The sequence below is a fragment of the Apus apus genome, chromosome 1, assembly GCF_020740795.1.
Source record: "Apus apus isolate bApuApu2 chromosome 1, bApuApu2.pri.cur, whole genome shotgun sequence".
Lineage (NCBI taxonomy): Eukaryota > Metazoa > Chordata > Aves > Apodiformes > Apodidae > Apus > Apus apus.
This window is the reverse complement of record NC_067282.1, coordinates 98,178,624-98,198,152: the sequence shown is the minus strand read 5'-3', so window position 1 is coordinate 98,198,152 and position 19,529 is coordinate 98,178,624. Positions and strand designations below refer to the sequence as shown.

The 19,529-nt window shown below is 41.1% G+C and overlaps 1 protein-coding gene across 2 annotated transcripts in view; it reads left to right on the top strand.

The window, feature by feature from the left end:
* The window catches only part of DSCAM (DS cell adhesion molecule), a 495,043-nt gene extending 493,165 nt beyond the window's left edge, over nucleotides 1-1,878 (top strand). Inside the window, exon 33 of one of the 2 annotated variants that reach the window (XM_051641267.1) lies at nucleotides 912-1,878. In XM_051641267.1, the coding sequence (XP_051497227.1) occupies nucleotides 912-1,252 (341 nt within the window). In that variant the 3' untranslated portion in view covers nucleotides 1,253-1,878. The remainder of the gene's footprint in view (nucleotides 1-911) is intronic. The other variant, XM_051641277.1, reaches the window with a different exon arrangement.
* The last annotated feature ends 17,651 nt before the right edge of the window (nucleotides 1,879-19,529 follow it).

Below are 19,529 nucleotides of genomic sequence, written 5' to 3'. Positions count from 1 at the left end.
GTAATTGTTTTAATTTAAGGTTTTAATTTAAGGTTTTAATTTAAAATGGAAAATTAGAAATGGAAATTTACTGAGCCTCCATATTTTCCAAGTTTTGACAAAGGAAAACCAAGACCTTTTCTTTTAAGATTTTGAGAAAAACTTGCTGGTCTTCTTAGTTTATCTTCATGCTGTGACTGTACATAAAACAGATTGCACATTTCATTTTATTCACTCTTATTATAAAACCAAATATTAATAGTGAATTCTTATGGATCTCTCTAAAAGCAGTTTGTTGATCCTTGATTATGTGAGGTCATCAATTGATGATCACTTGACTACTAAGACTGTCTGAGGGCTGGGGCACCTCTCCTGTGAAGAGAGGCTGAGAGAGTTGGAGTTAAGCCTGGAGAAGAGAAGGCTCCAGGGAGACCTTATGGCGGCCTTCCAGTGCCTGAAGGGACTACAGGAAAGCTGGGGAGGGACTTCTTACAAGGGTGTGTAGTGATAAGATGATGGGGAATGGTTTTAAGCTGCAAAAGGGTAGATTTAGATTAGACATTAGAAAGAAATGTATTACTGTGAGGGTGGTGAGACACTAGTTGCCCAGGAAAGTCGTGGGTGTCCAAGGCCAGGCTTGATGGGGCTAGGAGTAATCTGATCTAGTGCGAGGTGTGCCTGCCCATGCAGGGGGGTTGGAGCTAGATGATCTTTAAAGTCTCTTATAATCCAAATCACTCTATGATTCTGTGATTCTATGCTCATAGCATAGTTAATGGCTGACAAACAATATATCAGTTATAAATGCTGCAGCTCACTTGATTACAGATGCTCTGATCACTGGCTCAACCTCCCCACCCAGCCAGCAGGGAGCATAACACAGCCCATGGCCGTAAATAAAGACTTGTTTTTCACTTTTGCCTCCTCCCCAGGTGATCTCATGCATTTGCCACCCTACCTTAGGATGGACTTCTTATTGAACCGTGGTGTGCAGGGCACGAGCAGAGACCTGGGTTTGGGGCAAGCCTGCTTGGAGCCACAGAAAAGCCGAACCTTGAAGCGCCCGACTGTCCTGGAGCCGATACCCATGGAGACATCCTCCACGAGAGAAGTACAGTCATGGCAACCTGGTGCTGTGGCAACGTTACCTCAGCGAGAAGGAGCTGAGCTAGGACAGGCAGCAAAAATGAGCAGCTCCCAAGAATCCCTACTGGACTCCCGGGGCCACTTGAAAGGAAACAATCCCTACGCAAAATCTTACACCCTGGTATAACAAAAAGAGCATGGCTGGACAGTGGCTGTAAATATTTACACTGGAAAAAAAAAATCCAATGCGAGCTACCTTTTTTTTATTGAATTCCAATATTTATAATTAAAGAAGAAGATTGCCAAAATATTTGACAAAAAAAAAATAATAATATGAACGACAGACAGTGCAAAGACTCTCTTGCTTTTTTTCTGTCTGAGTGTGAGCTTCATCTGACTGGACATCTGAATTTTTGGGTAAAAGAGTCCAGTTTTCTGATCTTCACAAGCGTTTGTGTTTTTACTGATTTTCTACGAAGTGCATGGAGACTTAACTAAAACATTTTAACTGGAAGTTCCATCAGACAAGATTTAAAAGGGAAAAAAACAATTAAAAAAAAATAAAAATCACCCTATTTGTGAATTCAGCAGGAACATTGATTTGGAAAACAAAAAGTCTTTTGTCATGTTTGCACTTTTTTTTTTTTTTTGTATTAGAAAATGGGTCCTTGATTGTTCTTTTTTTTGTTGTTAATTAGGATGAGTGATGTCAGTGGAGTGAGGGGACTGATTTATTTTTTTTTTAATATTAATTTAATGATGAGACACTCTTTGCATTTTGTCTATGCGAAATAAAAGGGTCTTCTGCCTTTATTTGTGATGTCTGATTCCATTACCTTCTGCTGTACTTGGTTTTCCCTAAGTGTAACAACCATGTCAGTACCATACTCTGAAAAATGTCTTCTTGTACCTTGGTCAGAAAAGGAAAGCAGGAGTTATACACTTGGAAATAAATTGGGATTCACTTTCCCACAGCTTTTTTGCTGCTGAGGGGCAGAGAGCCAGCACGGCAGAAGTCTCGGGTGCTCTGAATTAGACTTACCCTGGCCCCTCTGCGTTTGCTTCACCTGCCACCGGAAGGCTTTGGTTTGGCTGCAGTATGTTTTGGATCAGAAGAAATGTGTTGATGTTACTTTACTTACTCCCTAGGAATGGTTTTTTAGTGCATTTGGGAGCAGCACTCTCAGAAATAAATCACTTACTTAAGGATATAGGGGAAAAAAACCCAGCTTTTCCCACAAAGGGAGAAAGGTGAGGACAAAGTTATTCCAGGTCTAAGATCAATGCAGCTTTCTTTAGAGGAAAAAGAAACTTTTAAGGGGGAGCTGTCAGCTCATATTACTTTCTTGCATCTTTTGATTATGTGAGAAGTAATATTGCTTGTTTTATACAAAGCATGAATGATTGAATACTACAGCTGGTGGGTTGAACAAAACAACATTTGAGCAGCCTGGCTAAGTGCCTCCTTGTGTATGTTCTGGCTGCTTTTGTGTGCCCTAAGCGAGCCTGGTGCAGAGCATCCCAGGTTAGTCCTAATACGAACACGCTGCTCAGCGCTAACTGAAGATACTGAGAGGGGTCTGAAAGGAATAAAACTTGGTAAGCTGGACTAAGCTGAGAAACTCCTGTAATTTCTGTGTCTGGTGACATTGTGGGCATTGCTAATGCAGTAATTTCTGCACCGTGCTCAATTCAAGTTGTTTTAAACATAGAAAAATGCAGTTGTGTATAGTTGTTTCATTACTATTATCAATGTCATTCTCTTGTTATAAGGGCACTACTTTAGTGAAGTACTTAAGTGTCTTGAAATGAATCAAGTTGCACTTTCACCCTTTAGCTCTGTGAAGCTCAAGTGCTAAAGTCCTGGGAAGTCCTACAGGAAAAGCCAAATGAAGACACTGAGGTATGTACTTCTTACAGACTGACAGAGAAGTGCTCAGAGAAGTGCCCTTATCTGAGATGTACTCAGATAAGGACACATTTCCCACCTAGTCTACCTATTTGACCAATATAGGTCTTGGAGTACATTAAAAAAATAAAACTAACACCCAGAAGAAAAAAAAACAGCCAAACAAGCAAACAAACAAAAACCCCAAACCCACACAAACAAAACAAATCAACCTTTTGCCTTTGTAAAATTAAAAAAAAAAAATAAATTAAGAATTACCCATTAATATTTCCAAATAGAATTAAAAAACTATGTGTTGGAAAAAAAAACTTAAATTATTAATTTGCTTTGTGGTTGTTTGGTTGGGTTTTTTTAATATAGAAATATTTTGCTAATACAAATTTAATTTAAACATGAAGAAAGAAATGTCTTTTACCCATTGAAAAACTTCACTGTAAACTAAACTTCTATTGAAGATTTAATTTTTTATGTAATCCTATTTTTTTTTTGTTCCCACAAGACTCTTTGCAGCATGCTCAGCTTGAATTGGATGGGGTATCAGTACTGTGTTTGCAAATAGGAATTTATTTTCTCACTAGCATTAAGGACTTTTGAGTCTCAGGCCACTTTCATCCTTCATTCAAGCTTCCTTCTTGTCCTCTTAAAAAAAAAAGGCAAAAAGCTTTCAGGCAAAATGTAGGCTTGATCCATTTGTTCCCATGGCTCTTGTCTGCCCTCAAGCACAGGGACGGCAGGTCCCACAGAAGTGCTCTTTAGTGACAGACAAGAATGAGAGTGAGATGGAGGGAGGAAATCTTCACAGTGTAAGCTCCTTGTGACTGCTGTTAGTGGAAATATTCCAAAATCTCCTTAAATCTACATTTTGCTAACAATCTGGAAAGTGCCAACTGTCCTTGACTTAATGAGACTTCTTCCATATCTGTATTCAATATACCGGGTAATATTCATCCTCCTTATGAAGTGAAGACACCTTTGGGGGATCCATATTAAAAGAAATTCATGGCAAGCCTCCTGCTGGTTAAAATCAGAGTGGAATTGGGCTGTTGCTTAGCACATGGAGGCTCAGACCTGCAAGGTGCCTGGCTTCACACTCTGGATCCAGCCGGCTCTTCAACACCTGCAACAGTAAACGTGTGTACAGTCCCCTTGGCTTGGGGTTTTATTGGCTTTTAATTTTCCAAATAGAATTGGAGTGGTGGAGCTAGTTAAACATAACAGAAGCTTTAAGGAAATGCCTGTTCTGCTCTCACCTAGTCAAGGTTTGGAGGCGGAAGTAATCTCTTCTCCCAGATCCATACAGCTGGGAGCAGTCAAGTTCCTGCAAGTTTGTAGGACCAAGATTAGAGAAAATGTGCTGATGTGTTCTGACCAGCATAATTTTAAAAGCTTCCCTGTAACAGAGCCATCAAAGTCCATGGATCTTATAAGTCTGCGCCTTGACATGTGATATAGAATCATGGAATGGTTTGGGTTGGAAGGGATCTTAAAGATCATCTAGTTTCACCCCTGTACCATAGGCAGGGAAAACTCCCACTAGACCATGTTGCTCAAAGCCCCATCCAGCCTAGTCTGGAACACTTCCAAGGAGGGAGTGTCCCCCATTACACCAACCCCCTTTTTGGAAAACATTAATGTAAATGAAAAAAACTGTTGGCACCAACATGTGATCTCAAAAGACACTCCCTAAAGCACCAGAACTTCTGGGTGTCCCGCAAACACACCCTGTGCAGAACTGTGGCTCAGACATCGTAGTCCTGGGGTGATAGGAGATGCTGCTCCAAAATATGAATTCAAGAGCCAAAGTTCTTCCCTGTCTTCTTTCTACCAAAAATCATAACTCCTAAGAGAGTCTCATTCTTTTTCACATTATAAATTTCCCCATGCCCCAACTTCAGCCTAACCCTTTAATGATTCACAGATCATAATTAACTCTCTCTTTTTTCTCAAATTAGTTAGCAACTCCCTCACTCCTGCCTTTTCTAAGAATCCTTTTATCTTTTCTTATTCCATTACCGTTTTGCTTAAATTGCCTGATTAACACAAATATGTTAAACTCAGTACAGTCTTTCCCTTACTTGTAGGTAGGAGCTGGGTTTTCCTTTTCAGAAACAAAGTAATTTTGACTGTTTAAAAGTTTTCTTTTTGGCCAATTATTTTTTTTTAACCAAGTAAGTTCCATTACCATCACTAAGCAGAGTTAGGAGTTATAAGGAAGGGGGGGTATTAGTTGAAAAACAAACAAAAGCAATCCGAGGCTACTCTGTGACAAACTGAGAGTCCAGGGGAGCTCTGTACAACCCAGGTTTCCCACTTTCTCAGGCAACTGGGGGGATGACACCCATCCTGGGCTTGCAGATGAATGGCAAAAGATCTCTATCTGATTCCCTACATTAAGTAATTTGGAGTAAAAGTCTTCAGACTTTGATGCCAAAGATACCTTACCTGCACAACCAGGTATGTGTGAAGAGAGATTTTTGGTTGCTTGGGCTTGAAGTTTTCTTTGGGGAGAATCTAATTTGTTTTTAGACATAAACAGCAAAAAGGTGGGATAAAGCAGTCACCTGGAAATGCAAATTCCTCCAGCACATCAGTTTCCTGAGTAGGCTGAAAAGCTCTTCCATGGAAGGGTCCTTTCTTTTTAAAAAAAAGGAAAGTAAGAAGAAAAATAAGCATATAGTTTGGACGGCCCGTTCGTAGTTCTAGTTATTTTAGGTTATTTTAGGTAACAGCAGTTGCTTAATGGACTCTTGTGGTTGACTATGAGACATTAAAGGAGAGTGCTTTTCACCATTAATTTTCTCTGGGCTTGCCTGAGCCTCCCAAAGGGAACCTCAGCACCTCCCCAGAAAGAAAATACCTCTGTAGGAAGCGCACCTGCTCAGCACAGACCACTGACACCACTGGGGAGTCACTCCTTGGATTTTTTTATATTTTCTGAACTATTCCTTCTTTTTTCACAATGAATGTTATGCCCCTTTGTTTCAGGATTTCAGGGCAATAAGGTGCTAGAATTGACACAAAAGGGATCTGTAACAATTTTCAGGGTTGACAAGGGCCCTGTAAACTTTCCAGCAGATCTTCAACATGAGAACATTTGGTACGCTTGCTCCCCACCCCAAAGCAACCCCCTCCTGGCTCTGAGTTAAGCACCTCTGCCCTCCAAGGAACATTATTTTCCCCCTCTCAGGCACCCACTGAAAGTATTTGGTACTTTCCAGGCCTGATGGTAGGCAAGAGTACAAGCACCAGGCATGACCATGAGGGCAGAGCTGGCCAGACACAGCAGTGGTGAGAGGGATCATCTCTCCTGCCTGGTGGAGCAAACGTTCAAGCTTAAAATGAAGACTTGTCTCTGTGGGATGTGCTTGTCAGGCACCAGATATTACTGCAGGTATTTGTTCTGGATGTTGCTGGGCTAGAAGCAAAGATACATCATTTCTAGACAGTGACCTTTTTAATGTTGGAGGAGGGGGTTGGTTTTTTGTTTGTTTGTTTGACTGATTGTCTGTTTTTTAATGGGAAATACTGAATTCATGGGGACTAAAATGTGAAAGAAAATTATCCCTACCCTTGCCCATGGAAGAGCAGTGCCCAATGAGTATGGAAACAAAAAATTTTACTTTGGGATAAACTGTGAAAGTTACAGGTTTTACACTGGAACTACCAAGTTTTCAGTACCTGAGTCTCAGTCAGAAAACAACACGCCTCACCCCAGTTCAAACCTCTGGACTCTTACTTAATTGAAAGCAAGATGGGTGTTTCATAAGAAGTCCTCTCATAATGGTGAGACAGTAGAGAAGTTCACAATACAATAGGAAAACTAAGTGAAAAACCCTGAGAAATGCAATCATTAAGGAAACATCATCAAAACTGTAACATAAAGTAATATGATTTTTAGAATATTGCTCAAGTTAAATTAGGCTACAAGTTTGCACCTAAAATTTTGCAAGTATGTTTTCTTTAACAGCTCCAGTCCTGGTGGGATAACAAAATAAACCTGATTCAACCGTTTAATAGGTAAAATAGTGGCTTTAGTGCTACTTTTAGGGGAATGGAGGCCTTGGGAGGCATAGAGAGAGAGGGAAGGGAGCATTGCGGCTGGGGGCTTGGAAATACCAAGCACACATTGAAACATGTATTGTAATAGATGTTCCACCAGTTAGAGTGTGGCTATGGATGACTCTGCAGCTTTTCCTTAGAGAATGCATGCAAGATTCATGAAGGTCTTGAAAACACTCTTTCCTCCCATCCCCTCACAGGCAACATACTTTTCTCCCATCCTGTCCTCAATTTTCGTAGGTTTTTGAGGATGCAGAAATTCAGTGTGGTTGCCTCTGGATCCTAGGGGACAAATCCTTCCCTTTATCTCTGCTACCTGGCAGCATGTCCAGCATTTCCCAGCTCCCCTCATGCCATGTCTCCCACCACTGCTGCCCCACGGCCACACTCTTTCACCCCTGTGGGAAGTGCCACTTCCTGGGGCAGCCTCTACCCTGCTTCTGTAAACCAGAAAAGTGGAATGACCAGGAGCTCCCTTGTGCCCAAGCAGTTTCCAGTATACAGTATCACCAAGCCCTGCAGTGCCTCAAGGACTCAGAGCTCAGCTCCCATGGATAAGGCTCAGTCCAGAGGCTTGAAAACAGATGGCCTATGGCACCTGGCATACCTGCCCTACCAAGGGCCGCAGCCCCCAGCTCTCCCAGGGGGCTCACATCACCCTCGTGCTGAGAAAAAAAGCTCCTGTCATACTGGAGAGGATAAACAGGCTGGTAGCATCAAGGACCTCACCTCTGTTCCCAGGTGAAGCCGGGTCTGCTGGAGCCTTTCCATGCCTTTGCACACAAGTGTGCTGGTGAGGGATGTCTGACTGTTACCTCCCATCTCTATGGGCAGCCAGAGACTCACAGGAAAGTGGGAGTTCATTGGGATTGTGTTTGATTTAAATACCATTATCCCAAAAGTGCAAGTCAGGGATACTTTTGCTCATGAAGCAAAGCACGAGAGGGCTGTAAGGCTCTGCTCTTTACCAGTTTCTTCATCTCTGTGTAATTGCTCCAACATTAGTGATAGTAGAATTGCATACTTCCATAAGGAAATCTAAATTAAATGTAACCTAAATCAATTTGAATTTTAAAACACTGAGCTTGTACCACTTGTCTTTCCTATAGAACACATTAAATTTAACCCCAAGGTCAGGAGCAAAGGGAAAGCTTAATTAAAGTTGATACCAGCCTACATAATCACACCTGAACCTACATATGAACAGATTAAGCACCAAAAGCCATTTATTTTATTCTGCTGTCCTCACCTGGACTCTAATAAGATTTTCTTTTGAAATGGCAACAGCTTCAGTTGCATTTTCTCTTATATGTACAGAAATGAATGGATACCTTGAAAAGCTGCTCTCCACCAACCACAAAAGCTCATTCATTAGTCTCTGACGTGTTGGGCCCCAGCACTTCATGCTTCTAATTAAATCATCATCCTTGAAGGTGAACCCTTTGCAGTATTTCTCCTCAGATGGAGGAGCTGTGAACCAAAGCAACAGGCAACACAGACTTGATGAGATGCTGTTAAAAATAACTCTGCAGTTTTCCCAGCATTCCAAAGAGAACAAAGACAAAACTCTAGAGAATGAACGAAGCTGCTTTCAGGACAGATTTTTTTGAGAACAACTTGGTATTTCACAGCTAAAAAAAAGTAGATGCTACCAACCAATTGTGCATTTGCAGGAGTACAGCATAACTGGTCATGGTTTGCCAGGCCAAACAGAGGGAGTAGTTGCACTGGGCATGGGTGGGATAGCAGGTTATTTCTGGTCAATCTGGCATTACAGAGCCAGCTGTCACCTGTGTCACAAATAGATTATCCGTGATTACAGCATGCAGATGTGCACGGGCATACCCACATGCACACACACTCTGTCGTCTGCACAAAGAATGTCAAGATCAACATGAAAGCTCTCCTCACCATCACCACCACCACTGCACTGCACTTTGTGGAAGGGAGCAGGGAAGATGCTATAGCACCATGAAACCACAGCAATCAGCCACTTCCAGTCACATCACTCTCAAGTATTTGCTTTAGCTGCAAGTGCACACAGGGACAGATCTTAACTATTTATGACCCACCCTTCAGCAAATATTGTCCTATCCAGGAACCTACATCTTCTGGTTATTTTTATAATCTCATATTTTATTCGTTACTCCTTATAGCAAGAAGTTGAGCTTCTTACTCCATTCAGCTCAAGGATACAAATTGGAGACTTTTAAGGGCAAATGCTCAGGTCAAGATGAAGGATATAATTTACACTGAATAGGACTAAAAGAAAAGAAAAAGGATTGGATAGAGTCTGAGAGTTGGAAAGTGCTCTGCATCAACCATCAAAGTAAGCAAGTCCATGATCCCCCTTTATAGACTGTGAACCACTTTTCGACACTCGTGCACACAAGGAGGTCCCTGGGAGCTGTATTCAGTGCTGTCCCATCCCCCCCTAACATAGCGCAGCAAAACCACATCCATTTCCATAGGTGGCACCCGGAGCAGATACGAAGATGGTCAGTGTTTGCCTCCTCAGGAACGCGCAGAAAGCTTTATGCCCAACACCAGGGCAGTTCCCCACACTTTGGTTATCCCTCAGTTGCTTGGAAGCAGCCCAAACCACCCTCTACAGCAACAACAGGCTGGAAACAGAAAGCAAACATTTGGATTATTTTTTTTTCCTTATAAAATAAGGAAAGGCAACTTTCAGAATTTCCATTTCCCTGGCAAGCTACACATTTCCCTTCTCTGCCCTGCAAGGGAAACAAAAGTGTTTCCACCACATCATCTGAAGAACAGAAAGCAGTTTTAGCCACACCCAATGACTATGTGTTTTCACTGTGCTGCATTGCCTGGAAAAATGAGCAGCCAGGGCAAGGCTGGACAAGGACTGGCTCCCAGCAGGCTTGTTGAAGTACTGAAATACTTAGGGCAACACTGAGCCCAGGGTAAATACAACTTGCCTGCTTCCGTGAGGGTTCCCATGCAGCACTTCTTCAGCTGTGTGTGCAGGGCCCGAAAGAGCCTTGAAATTTTGCCATGCAGATTAGCAATTGCTCAACTGATCAGGCAGCTGAACCAGCAGAGCCATCAGATGGTGCTGACATATTTGAACTTATCGAAGAGCTCAAGATGGAATCTGAAGTATATCCCAGCCCCTGGGGCAAATTCCAAACCCACTATGAAAACGCGTAATTCCTGAAGGAAAATAGCACATTACCTGTATGCAAATAAAATAATTTCCAGCATGTGAGCTCTGAAGCAGTCTGTAGAGCTCAATAAGGAAGCTAATATCATTAGCCTGGACCATATAAGGACAGAACAAGTCTTGCCCATCTACCTAGCAATACATTGGCTTTTTCTTGCATGGTTCAGTAACAGAAACTCGTCTCCAAAGGCTGCATAGTCACAGTAAAATATACGCTCAGGTCTGACATGATGAAATCTTCCCTATTTTTTACAGTCCTTGAAGTCCCAAAGACTTTAGTAGGGGTTTAGGATAAGAGAAGCAGGCAGATAAGTGTATAATAAAGAAAGTAAGTAAGTGGTCTGCTCAGGAAGGAAAATACCAGAGACCACAAGCTAAGACCTTGGCAAAATTCACTACAACTTTAAATTCACTGTGTAGACAAGGTTATGCACAGCTGATGTCTGTGTCAAGATGATGCTTGACAGTACAGTTTCTATCTTTTGTAGTTTTAATCAAAACTGAGGATTTTAGCATTTAGTAACAGTGGCAGTGTCAAATATTGTTGTAGCTCTGACAGTGACATGATCTTGCCTCAAACATGGCATAATATTACGGTCAAATGTCTCTGAGCTTTCCACTTCATCTTATAAGCACAGAGAAGATAGGACTCTCCCCTCTGAACAGGGTACAGCAGCATTTCTAGTACTAAAAACTCAACAGCTGTTTATCTCACGGAGGGAAAGCTGGTGGTATAGTCTTCCATTGGCACTTCTACAGCACATATCAGGAGTGTAACCAAATAACTCAGAAGCCAGAATGCCTTACCCACCTCTTATCATACCTATGAAGAAGGGAAGGCTGCAGGGATCAGATGCTTTCTTCAAGGTCATGCTGTAGGCATAAGACTTCAGACTTCATTGGTTTTCACCCAGGTCTTGAGGCTACTAAACCAAGCTTGGTGGCAGGTTACCCAAAGAAGCTGAGGAGTTTCCATCCTTGGAGGAAGCAAGCTCTGAGTCACCTGAGCTATTCTGACACTGCTCTGAGCAGAGGGGAGATAACCCCTGAGGGTTCCTCTGGACCAAATTGTTACACGATTTCAAAACAGAATTTCCCATGAGAGCAGAATTGCACCCAGAGTGCCTTGGCTGTGAAGAAACATTTTCCTCTTGTTGTTAAAACACTGAAGTTTTCATCTCCTGACCCTTGGGAAGGAGGCAAATACTTCCACATTTGAAAAATAAATCTCTTTTCCCTGGTTCTTCAGTTGCACGGTTTGCTGGGGATCATGGGGAAACTTCTGGGTTCAGGTTTAACACCTGCTACTACCCAGCTACCTACCAAGTTTCACCTCAGCTTTGCATATATAATGTTACAGATATATGTTCCAAGTATGATCATAATGTGGGGTCCCAAAATCAGGTGAAAGTTTGGCCTCCATCTCCCTGCACCTTAGATTCCTGTGACAGGGAGTGCAGGTAGTTGGCACTTCATCTCACAGCGCCTTCATGCAGAGAAACTCAGAAAAGTCTGTGGAACACTTAAGCACTGGTGACAGTGTTCATGAAATGAAATTAGAATTATAAAATTACCAGAGAGCCAATGAATAATTTTGAGATCAGCTCAGCTTCTGAACAGTGAATTCTAACTAAAATAAAATAAAATAAAAATAAAATGGAGTAATTTCCCATTCACAGAAATAGGAGAGGGCTGGGGAAGGGGCGAATATAGGATTCAGCAGTCAAAACCTGTGTCATAACACATTTCATCACAGAGGAACAAGTACCATTAGTACTGCAGGGGTATCTAATTCTGGCATTTCCAATTTCAGATGGTTGGCTTTGCAACCTAGTTATTTTTGATGTGCTATATAGTGTGCAGAAGCTTTCTGATGTTTTGCTAACCAATGACCTTGTTTGAAAAGAGTATCTATGGTATTCTAATGACTTTCAGATAACATTTATAGTGAGATTTTCAACCAGAAGGATACTCTTGGGTCCAAATTTAAATATATTCTGTCTGAAAAAGTGTCAATTAAAGAAAAAAAAATTGTTTACAGTGAAGGCCGTCAATTGCATCTCAACGTTCCCCAGAGTGCTTGAAAATATCTGCTGAATCAATTTTATTTTTTTTAATAGATATATGAAGGGAATGCTTATAACAAAGTTATGTGTTACTCTAGAGAAAAACTGGCAAAGTTGACCGATCTAAAAAAATTAAAATATGTCCTACACTTTTAGCAAAAGCTTGTTATTTATCCCTCTTTTTCTACCACAGTTTTTACTATATGATTTTTGCATAAAGTATTTTCTTTGTGCAGGTAATTTCTTATGCTGAGTATGTCCAGAATGTCAGCAGGTTTTTACTCCAAGACACCTTTATTCCAACACTTCATTTTCAAAATAGTATTTTCACACATACAGAAGACATCCTAGGATTTTCACAAGCTAAGACTATTTGCCATATTGGAAGATGTCGGGTATAACCTTAATTCTTCAAACAATCAAGCAAAGGGCAAGCACAGAAATTTCTTTGGGCACCTGCAGCCAAAACGTTTTCCAGCTGCCAAGACAGAAACTGTATTTACACTGCACTTCTATCATTCATGGTGTGGTCACACTGTCAGCTGAAGGGGTTTAGGTTGGGCTGTGATGGGTTTTCCTGCATACCTTGCTCCTGAGATGGTGGTCAGGGTGGTGGTGCAAACCTACTGCTGGTGGCACCTGCTGGTCCCTGCTGAGGACCTTCCAGGAGCTGTGTCAGATGCCACCCAGCACAGCCATGCTCCCAAGGTCAGGCACGGCTGCAGAGCAGCAGGACTACAGGCTGATACATGAAGTCATTGAAGGCTGAAAACACTGCTGCAGGCTGGTTTCTGTGCTGGGTTTGGGGTCCTTTTTTAAAAAAAATGCACATACATTCTAAACATTGCGATCTTTTGTGACATTTCCATTTCTCTTTACTTGGTGATGGTGGTGCAGCTGACAAACTGAAGCCAAAGTGTAATCAAAAAGCTGTTTACTGAAGTCATCTGTTTTTGTTTCTTGGCTACCTCTGAGACCTGGGCAGCAGCTCGTAAGTGCTTCTGAATGCTGATCTGACCACCAGCAACCCAGACAGAATCTGTTAGATGGCAAAAACCAGTTCCTGACTGACAAATAGAAGAGTAGCATGACTATGGAAATGAGAGTTCTAGGTATATCTGTTGAAGCTATTTGATTGTATATCATGAGAGCCTATCCCACGAGACCAATCCTAACTGGCACGAATTTCCATGTTTGACAAACTCTTTTTAAATTTTTTAATTGTCATTGCACTTTGGGGGGAGGGGGGAAGCTGTTCAGAGCTTCTCTGTCCTAAAGCCAACCTCCAAAGAAGCTACAACTTCTGCAAGAAGGCCCTTTCACCACACAGCTCCTGCAGAGAGATCCCTGCTTCCGTTCCCTGGGTCCCATATAGAAGGAACTCATTCTATGGGCCACATCCCTATCTAGTAAAATTGAATACCACTCCCTTGGCAGCTAATGACATTAGATTAATTTATACTGCTAATAAAACTGGTCTCCCTCTTTTTTTTTTTACTTTTTTTTGTTTAGGGGTGGGGGGCAGAGGGGTCTGTTTACAGCTACAGGCACCTATGTATACACACATCTAGATTAATGTATACTTGTATTATAACCAGTGTGCTTTCAATTAAAATACAGGTATTAGGCAATATATTACTTTATACATAAGCATAATGGAGGTAAAATGTATGGGGAATAACTTTCATTAGACCAAAGGCTGGAAAAACAGACATGCTTTCAGGTAGGTAAGTTCTTTTTCCAGTCATTTTCAGGGCTTGTGTACCCCAAAATTGCCTTTCTTCCCTTTTTTATACCAGCTACACTAACAAATAATTGTATCCTTCTCTGCAAACCATGCTTCACCTGGTACCCTTAGTCCATAACAGCTACAACAGGCCTAGTGTCAGCAGAACACAAACTGCTGCTTTCTTGAAGCTTTCTCTTAGACACTGCGAGGCCTGAAATGGCCCCCTTTTCCTACCCAGGCAAAACTTCAGCTGATTTTCTGGGTTGTATTTGGGTTGTTTGTCCTATCATGATCCCAAACTCTGCGATGCATAGAACAGCTCCTCTGTTCAGGGGCTTGAGATGTGCTATTGTCTGTGATGACTGAGGAGAAGCGGCTTAATTAAATCTGTCCATCAGCAGAGGAAAGGCTTCCCTTTATTTTATAATGGGGAGATACACTGGTAATTGCCTTTTCGATTTATCATCACCTGTATCAGAGCTGCTGGCACAAGGCATGGAGGTATTGTACTCTGGGTGTCTGTGGGAGAAGGGGAGTGGAGATGTGGTGAATTTTTTCCATCAATCCAGTTTGGAGGACCATCTGGACAGCAGCCTGGGAGCAATTCATCAGCTCTGCAACATGAAGCTCAGAAGCTGAACACCCTTTTTTCTTCTGTAAGAGCCAGCTAAAAGTAAGCCACATTCTGCTGCAGTGAATTATTACAGGGAGTTCATTTAAGTACAGATAGGGCAAAGTGGTTTCCCAAATCTTATTGACTTCTCTAATGTCTATTAGAGGACAAAAATGTGAGTTTGTCAGCAAAAAGATCTTATGGAGGAAACATAACACAAAGTAAAATGAACTTTGAAGTAGGAAAATAGTTGAACAGGAGCTCCTGGTGGGGAAAAAAAAGATGCAATACTTTTCCTTTAAGTGGCTCAATAAAGAAAAATTTCCACTGACAGTCCTGTGATATATCAATGCCCGTGGGGCACAAGGGTCTGCATCTGGTATCACTTATATGTTATATAGATAAGGTAATAATGTACATATATGACCATATATGTATGTGTGTCATCTCTGCAACTCTCCAGAGTCAGGAGAGGTGATTCATCCTCTTCTTTGTCCCTCTTCTGCCTTGGTCAGTATTTCAATGAGTCATATTTCACCATCTGCCTTATGAGTTGACTGTGCAACAACATGTATGCTAGATTTTACAGGGTCATTTGGGCTGTAAGGGACCTTTAATGGTCATCTAGTCCAACAGCCCCCTGCAATGAGGATGGACATCAGGTTGCTCAGATCTCCAACCAACCCGACCTTGAATGTTTCTTGGGATGGGGGCATCGACCACATTGCTGGGCAACCTGTTCCTGTGTTTTATCACCCTCATAATAAAAAAATGTCTTCCTTAAATCTAGTTTAAATCTAACCTCTTTTAGTTTAAAACCATTAGTCCCTGTCATATCACAATAGGCTGTGCTAAAAAGTTTGCCACCATCTTTCATATATGCCCCTTTTAAGTACTGGAAGCCTTTTCTTCTCTGGGCTGAACAACCCCAACACTCTCAGCCTGTCTTCAGAGCAGAGGTGCTACAGTCCTCTGAACTTCTTCATGGCCCTCCTCTGGACTTGATCCAACAGGTCCATGCCTTTCCTGTGCTGAGGACTCCAGAACTGAACACAGTACTCTAGGTGGGGTCTCACCAGAGTGGAGTAGTGGGAGAGAATCACCTCCCTCACCCTGCTGGCCTTGCTTCTTTTGGTGCAGCCCAGGACACAGCTTTCTGGGCTGCGGGCACACATTGGAGAAGTTTGGAGAAGAGGAGGCTGAGGGGAGACCTCATTGCCCTCTACAAATACCTGAAAGGAGGTTGTAGGGAGGTGGGTGTTGGCCTCTTTTCCCAAGTGAATAATGACAGGACCAGAGGAAATGGTTTGAAGTTGTGGCAGGGGAGGTTTAGATTGGATATTAGGAAGAATTGCTTTGCTGAAAGAGTGGTCAGCACTGGAACAGCCTGCCCAGGGAGGTGATTGAGTCACCATCCTTGGATGTATTCAAGAAATGTGTAGATGAGGAACTTCAGGGCATGCTCTAGCAGTCTAGATTTTATGTTGGGTATTTGTGGGGTTCTTGTGGTCCTTCACCACTCAATCCCTTCCTCACCCAGCCTGTATTGATATCGGGGGTTGACCCAAGCCTTGCACTTGGCCTTGTGGAACTGCAGGAAGTTCATATGGGCCCACTTCTTGAGTTGTTTCAAGTCCCTCTGGGAGGTATCCCCTCCCTCAGGCTTGTCAACCATACCACTCACCTGAGCTACTATACAGCAGCTGGAAAGTTTCACAGATATGGAAAAACTAAGTTCAATAGTGTGGGGATTTTGAGTATTCATCCATTGTTTCACCACAGATAAAGAGAAACACATAACATACTGCTGTTTTATTTGCATAGCAAGATAAAAAGATAATAGATGAAAATACGAGAAGTCAGCAAAGACAGACAGCAGAAGGTAACTTAGCAGCCCTGCAAATGTTGCACCATTTTTTCTCAGTTCTTCCAGCAGAATTTTTATGCTCTCCAGTTGTTCCTCTGTGCAATGCTGTGTAATTCAATTTCTCGCAGCCTTATTAGTTTTGTCAGTCAGGCTTTTAACTTCTAGTTTTTGCAACCACAAGTCCCAGATCACTGAGCAAAAGAAGGCTTTGCCTAAAGCCCAGGCTGTGAAGTTCAGTCTCCAAGGCAAAGCTCCTGTTAATTCAGTATGGCCAGTACTTTTTGGAATGGATGTCACATGAAAATGTATGCGTAGCACATACTCTTAAGTGCTTTAATAAATGGATAATGATGTAGAAATGCTTTAAGGTTCCTCTTTCCCTTCCTTCTTGTGTTCTTTAATATTTGACAGCCTATAATGGCTGTCTCTAAAACAATTAATTGGAGAAAAACAAAATCTGTAAATACACATTGTAACTGAACAGTTCACTAACCAAAATTTAAAAACAGAATCCCTAAAGATGGTTCCAATATGTTTTCCATTACCAGTATTTTTAGGAAAGAAGTAAAATATACAAAGAACCAGAATCTTTTCCTATCTGACTAAAGATTTAAAGGGCTCTGTCAAAAACTATTACTACAAACATTTGTTTAACTTCTTTTTAATTTTAATTTCCAAAACAGTCCAAAAAATGTGGAAAACTGTCACAGTCAGTGCTGGCACTGGGCTTATATTTGTAATGTTTGGGAACATGAAATTACCATAAATTAGCTTTACAAGAGCTTCAGGAGGTAGCAAAACAAGCTGTTTGCTGGGCATGTGCATGTGCATGTGTCTATAACCAAGGGTGTTGGTGAGGCCATCCTTCTTTGATGTGAACTGTTGACTTTAGTAAGTCTGGTCATGAAAAAGGTGCTGAATTTTTCTGGATTATGACACTTCATACCAGCTGAGTTGAGAACACCTGCTTAAATTCTCTATTTCCATCTATTTTCTTCCTTTATTTCCCTTATACTTTAATAGTATTTTGCATAGCACTGAGCAGTGGAAGCTGCAGTGCCTGCTTAGCCTGCATGTTAGCTTCTAAGGAATGATGGTCAGTCAGGATTTTTAACATTTATAAGCAAGATCCTTGGAAAGCACTACAGCTATAAATGGTTTGCTGTGTATACTACTGCTAGGAAAGCTAGATTAAAACATGTTGGTTTTAATTTTCCTCATAAAGATGGTAATATCCTCAATCTCATCAAGAATCAGTGTAAATTAGTTTCCTAAAATAACTGCATTTTGTAGCTAATCAGAGTGCTTGGTTACCACACAATTATTTCCTAAATGGAAAAAATACACATTAGCATGAATATTCGAATTAAACTGTGAACTATTAAAGACCCATTTTTTCTACAGATCGAGCTGTGGTGACTTTTTGAGTAAGTTTATCCTGAAGAACAGTTTTCTACAGATGTGGAAAGCCATAAAATATATACTTACTCTAAGGAAAGGGGAAGCATCTATTGTCTTGAAGGAGAGAAGCAAAACAGACCTAGGAGATCAATCTGTTTTTCTGACTGCATTTTCAGGATTGCTGTTCTTTACCATTTTCAAAAGAATACTAAATCCCCAAATGAACTTGAATACAATTTCTTGTTCTTTTGAGTTTGATAGACTAGTTATTTTTAGTCAGGTTTAGTCACTAGAAACAAGTTAGAAGAAAGATTTTTTAAATTATTTTTTTTTCTTTTTAGAGAGTGTTTGCACAGATCCTTAAGAATTTTTATAACACTTTAATAGCACAGGAAAAATGCTCTGCAGCACTTCAGATGCTTTTCAATGCTTTAATGAAAAACTCCATAAAATCTTGCATGTATTTTAGTCCAGTTACTGATTTTTTTTTTATTTTTTTTTCTATTTTATTAAGTATCTGGTACTTCACCTTAATACACTACAATAGTTTAGATTATTTTATTGTATGTCAGTAGATACCAAAATATATGAAAAAAACAGTAATTGTTCTGCTCTTTTTGTTTCTTTTTGTTTGTTTTATTTTCCAGTAAGATTCTACTGGCTAATGATACTCATAATAGTTTTTTTCATCTTTGTAGAAAATTTATTTCCTTCAGTAGCAAGATGCAGAAAGACAGTGAAGGAGAATTCTGTGACAGTGTTAAGTAACTTCATGTATATGAGAGACTCCCTCTTGTGCTATTAACATGCTCTGCCTAGTCCAGGTGTAACTTGCACCAGGTCTAAGAGATCAGATCACAAAGAAGCTAATCTCGCATCTGGAAACATGCTCAGTGAAGCAAATGCCATTCTTTTCTCTCCATAATGAAGTCAAAGACGGAAAAAAAAAAAAAATGGGTGCACCCTGGATTTGTGAGAAAGACTGTACTTAATGTAACTGATGGATAAGCTGATCCATTTTCAGCCTTATTTTTGCTCAGTCTAAAAACTGAACCTCAAGCCCTTGATCCCTGCATACTGCTCAGGAAGGCGCAGAACTTCTTTGGTAGAAGTATATACATGTATGTACATACATCTGTGTATATATACGTGGGTATATGCATATGTGTACTTGTAGCAGGGTGCTCCATCTCTCAATATGCCTGCCTCATTATCCTCTTTTTTTGATTCAAGTGCTTTTTGTCTCTCAGTTTTGCAGGCCCTGACCTGCAGTGAAAGGTTCCCATGGGAAGGGAAAAGGCCTAGCAAACTCTGAGCTCGTAACAACCTCGAAAGGTATAAACAGAGGCCCAAGTGGATGTGCATAACACCTGCTGCTCTCAGGTGTTGAAGAACACAGAGCTCAGCCCAGCCACAACTACGCCTGAAACGGAGATCAAGTCATAGTGAACAGATAAACAACAGAGTTTGCTTGGTGAGAACTGGGCCTTCATGTTTTTTCCTACTGTTTTCCTTTTATTCTCGAATGAGAGATGTCGGAGGTAAGGCTAATGGTTAAATGTCAGCAGTCAATCCACTCTATTCTATAAAAGCCTCGTTCCATTTTCGGTCAAAAAGATCTCCATACACT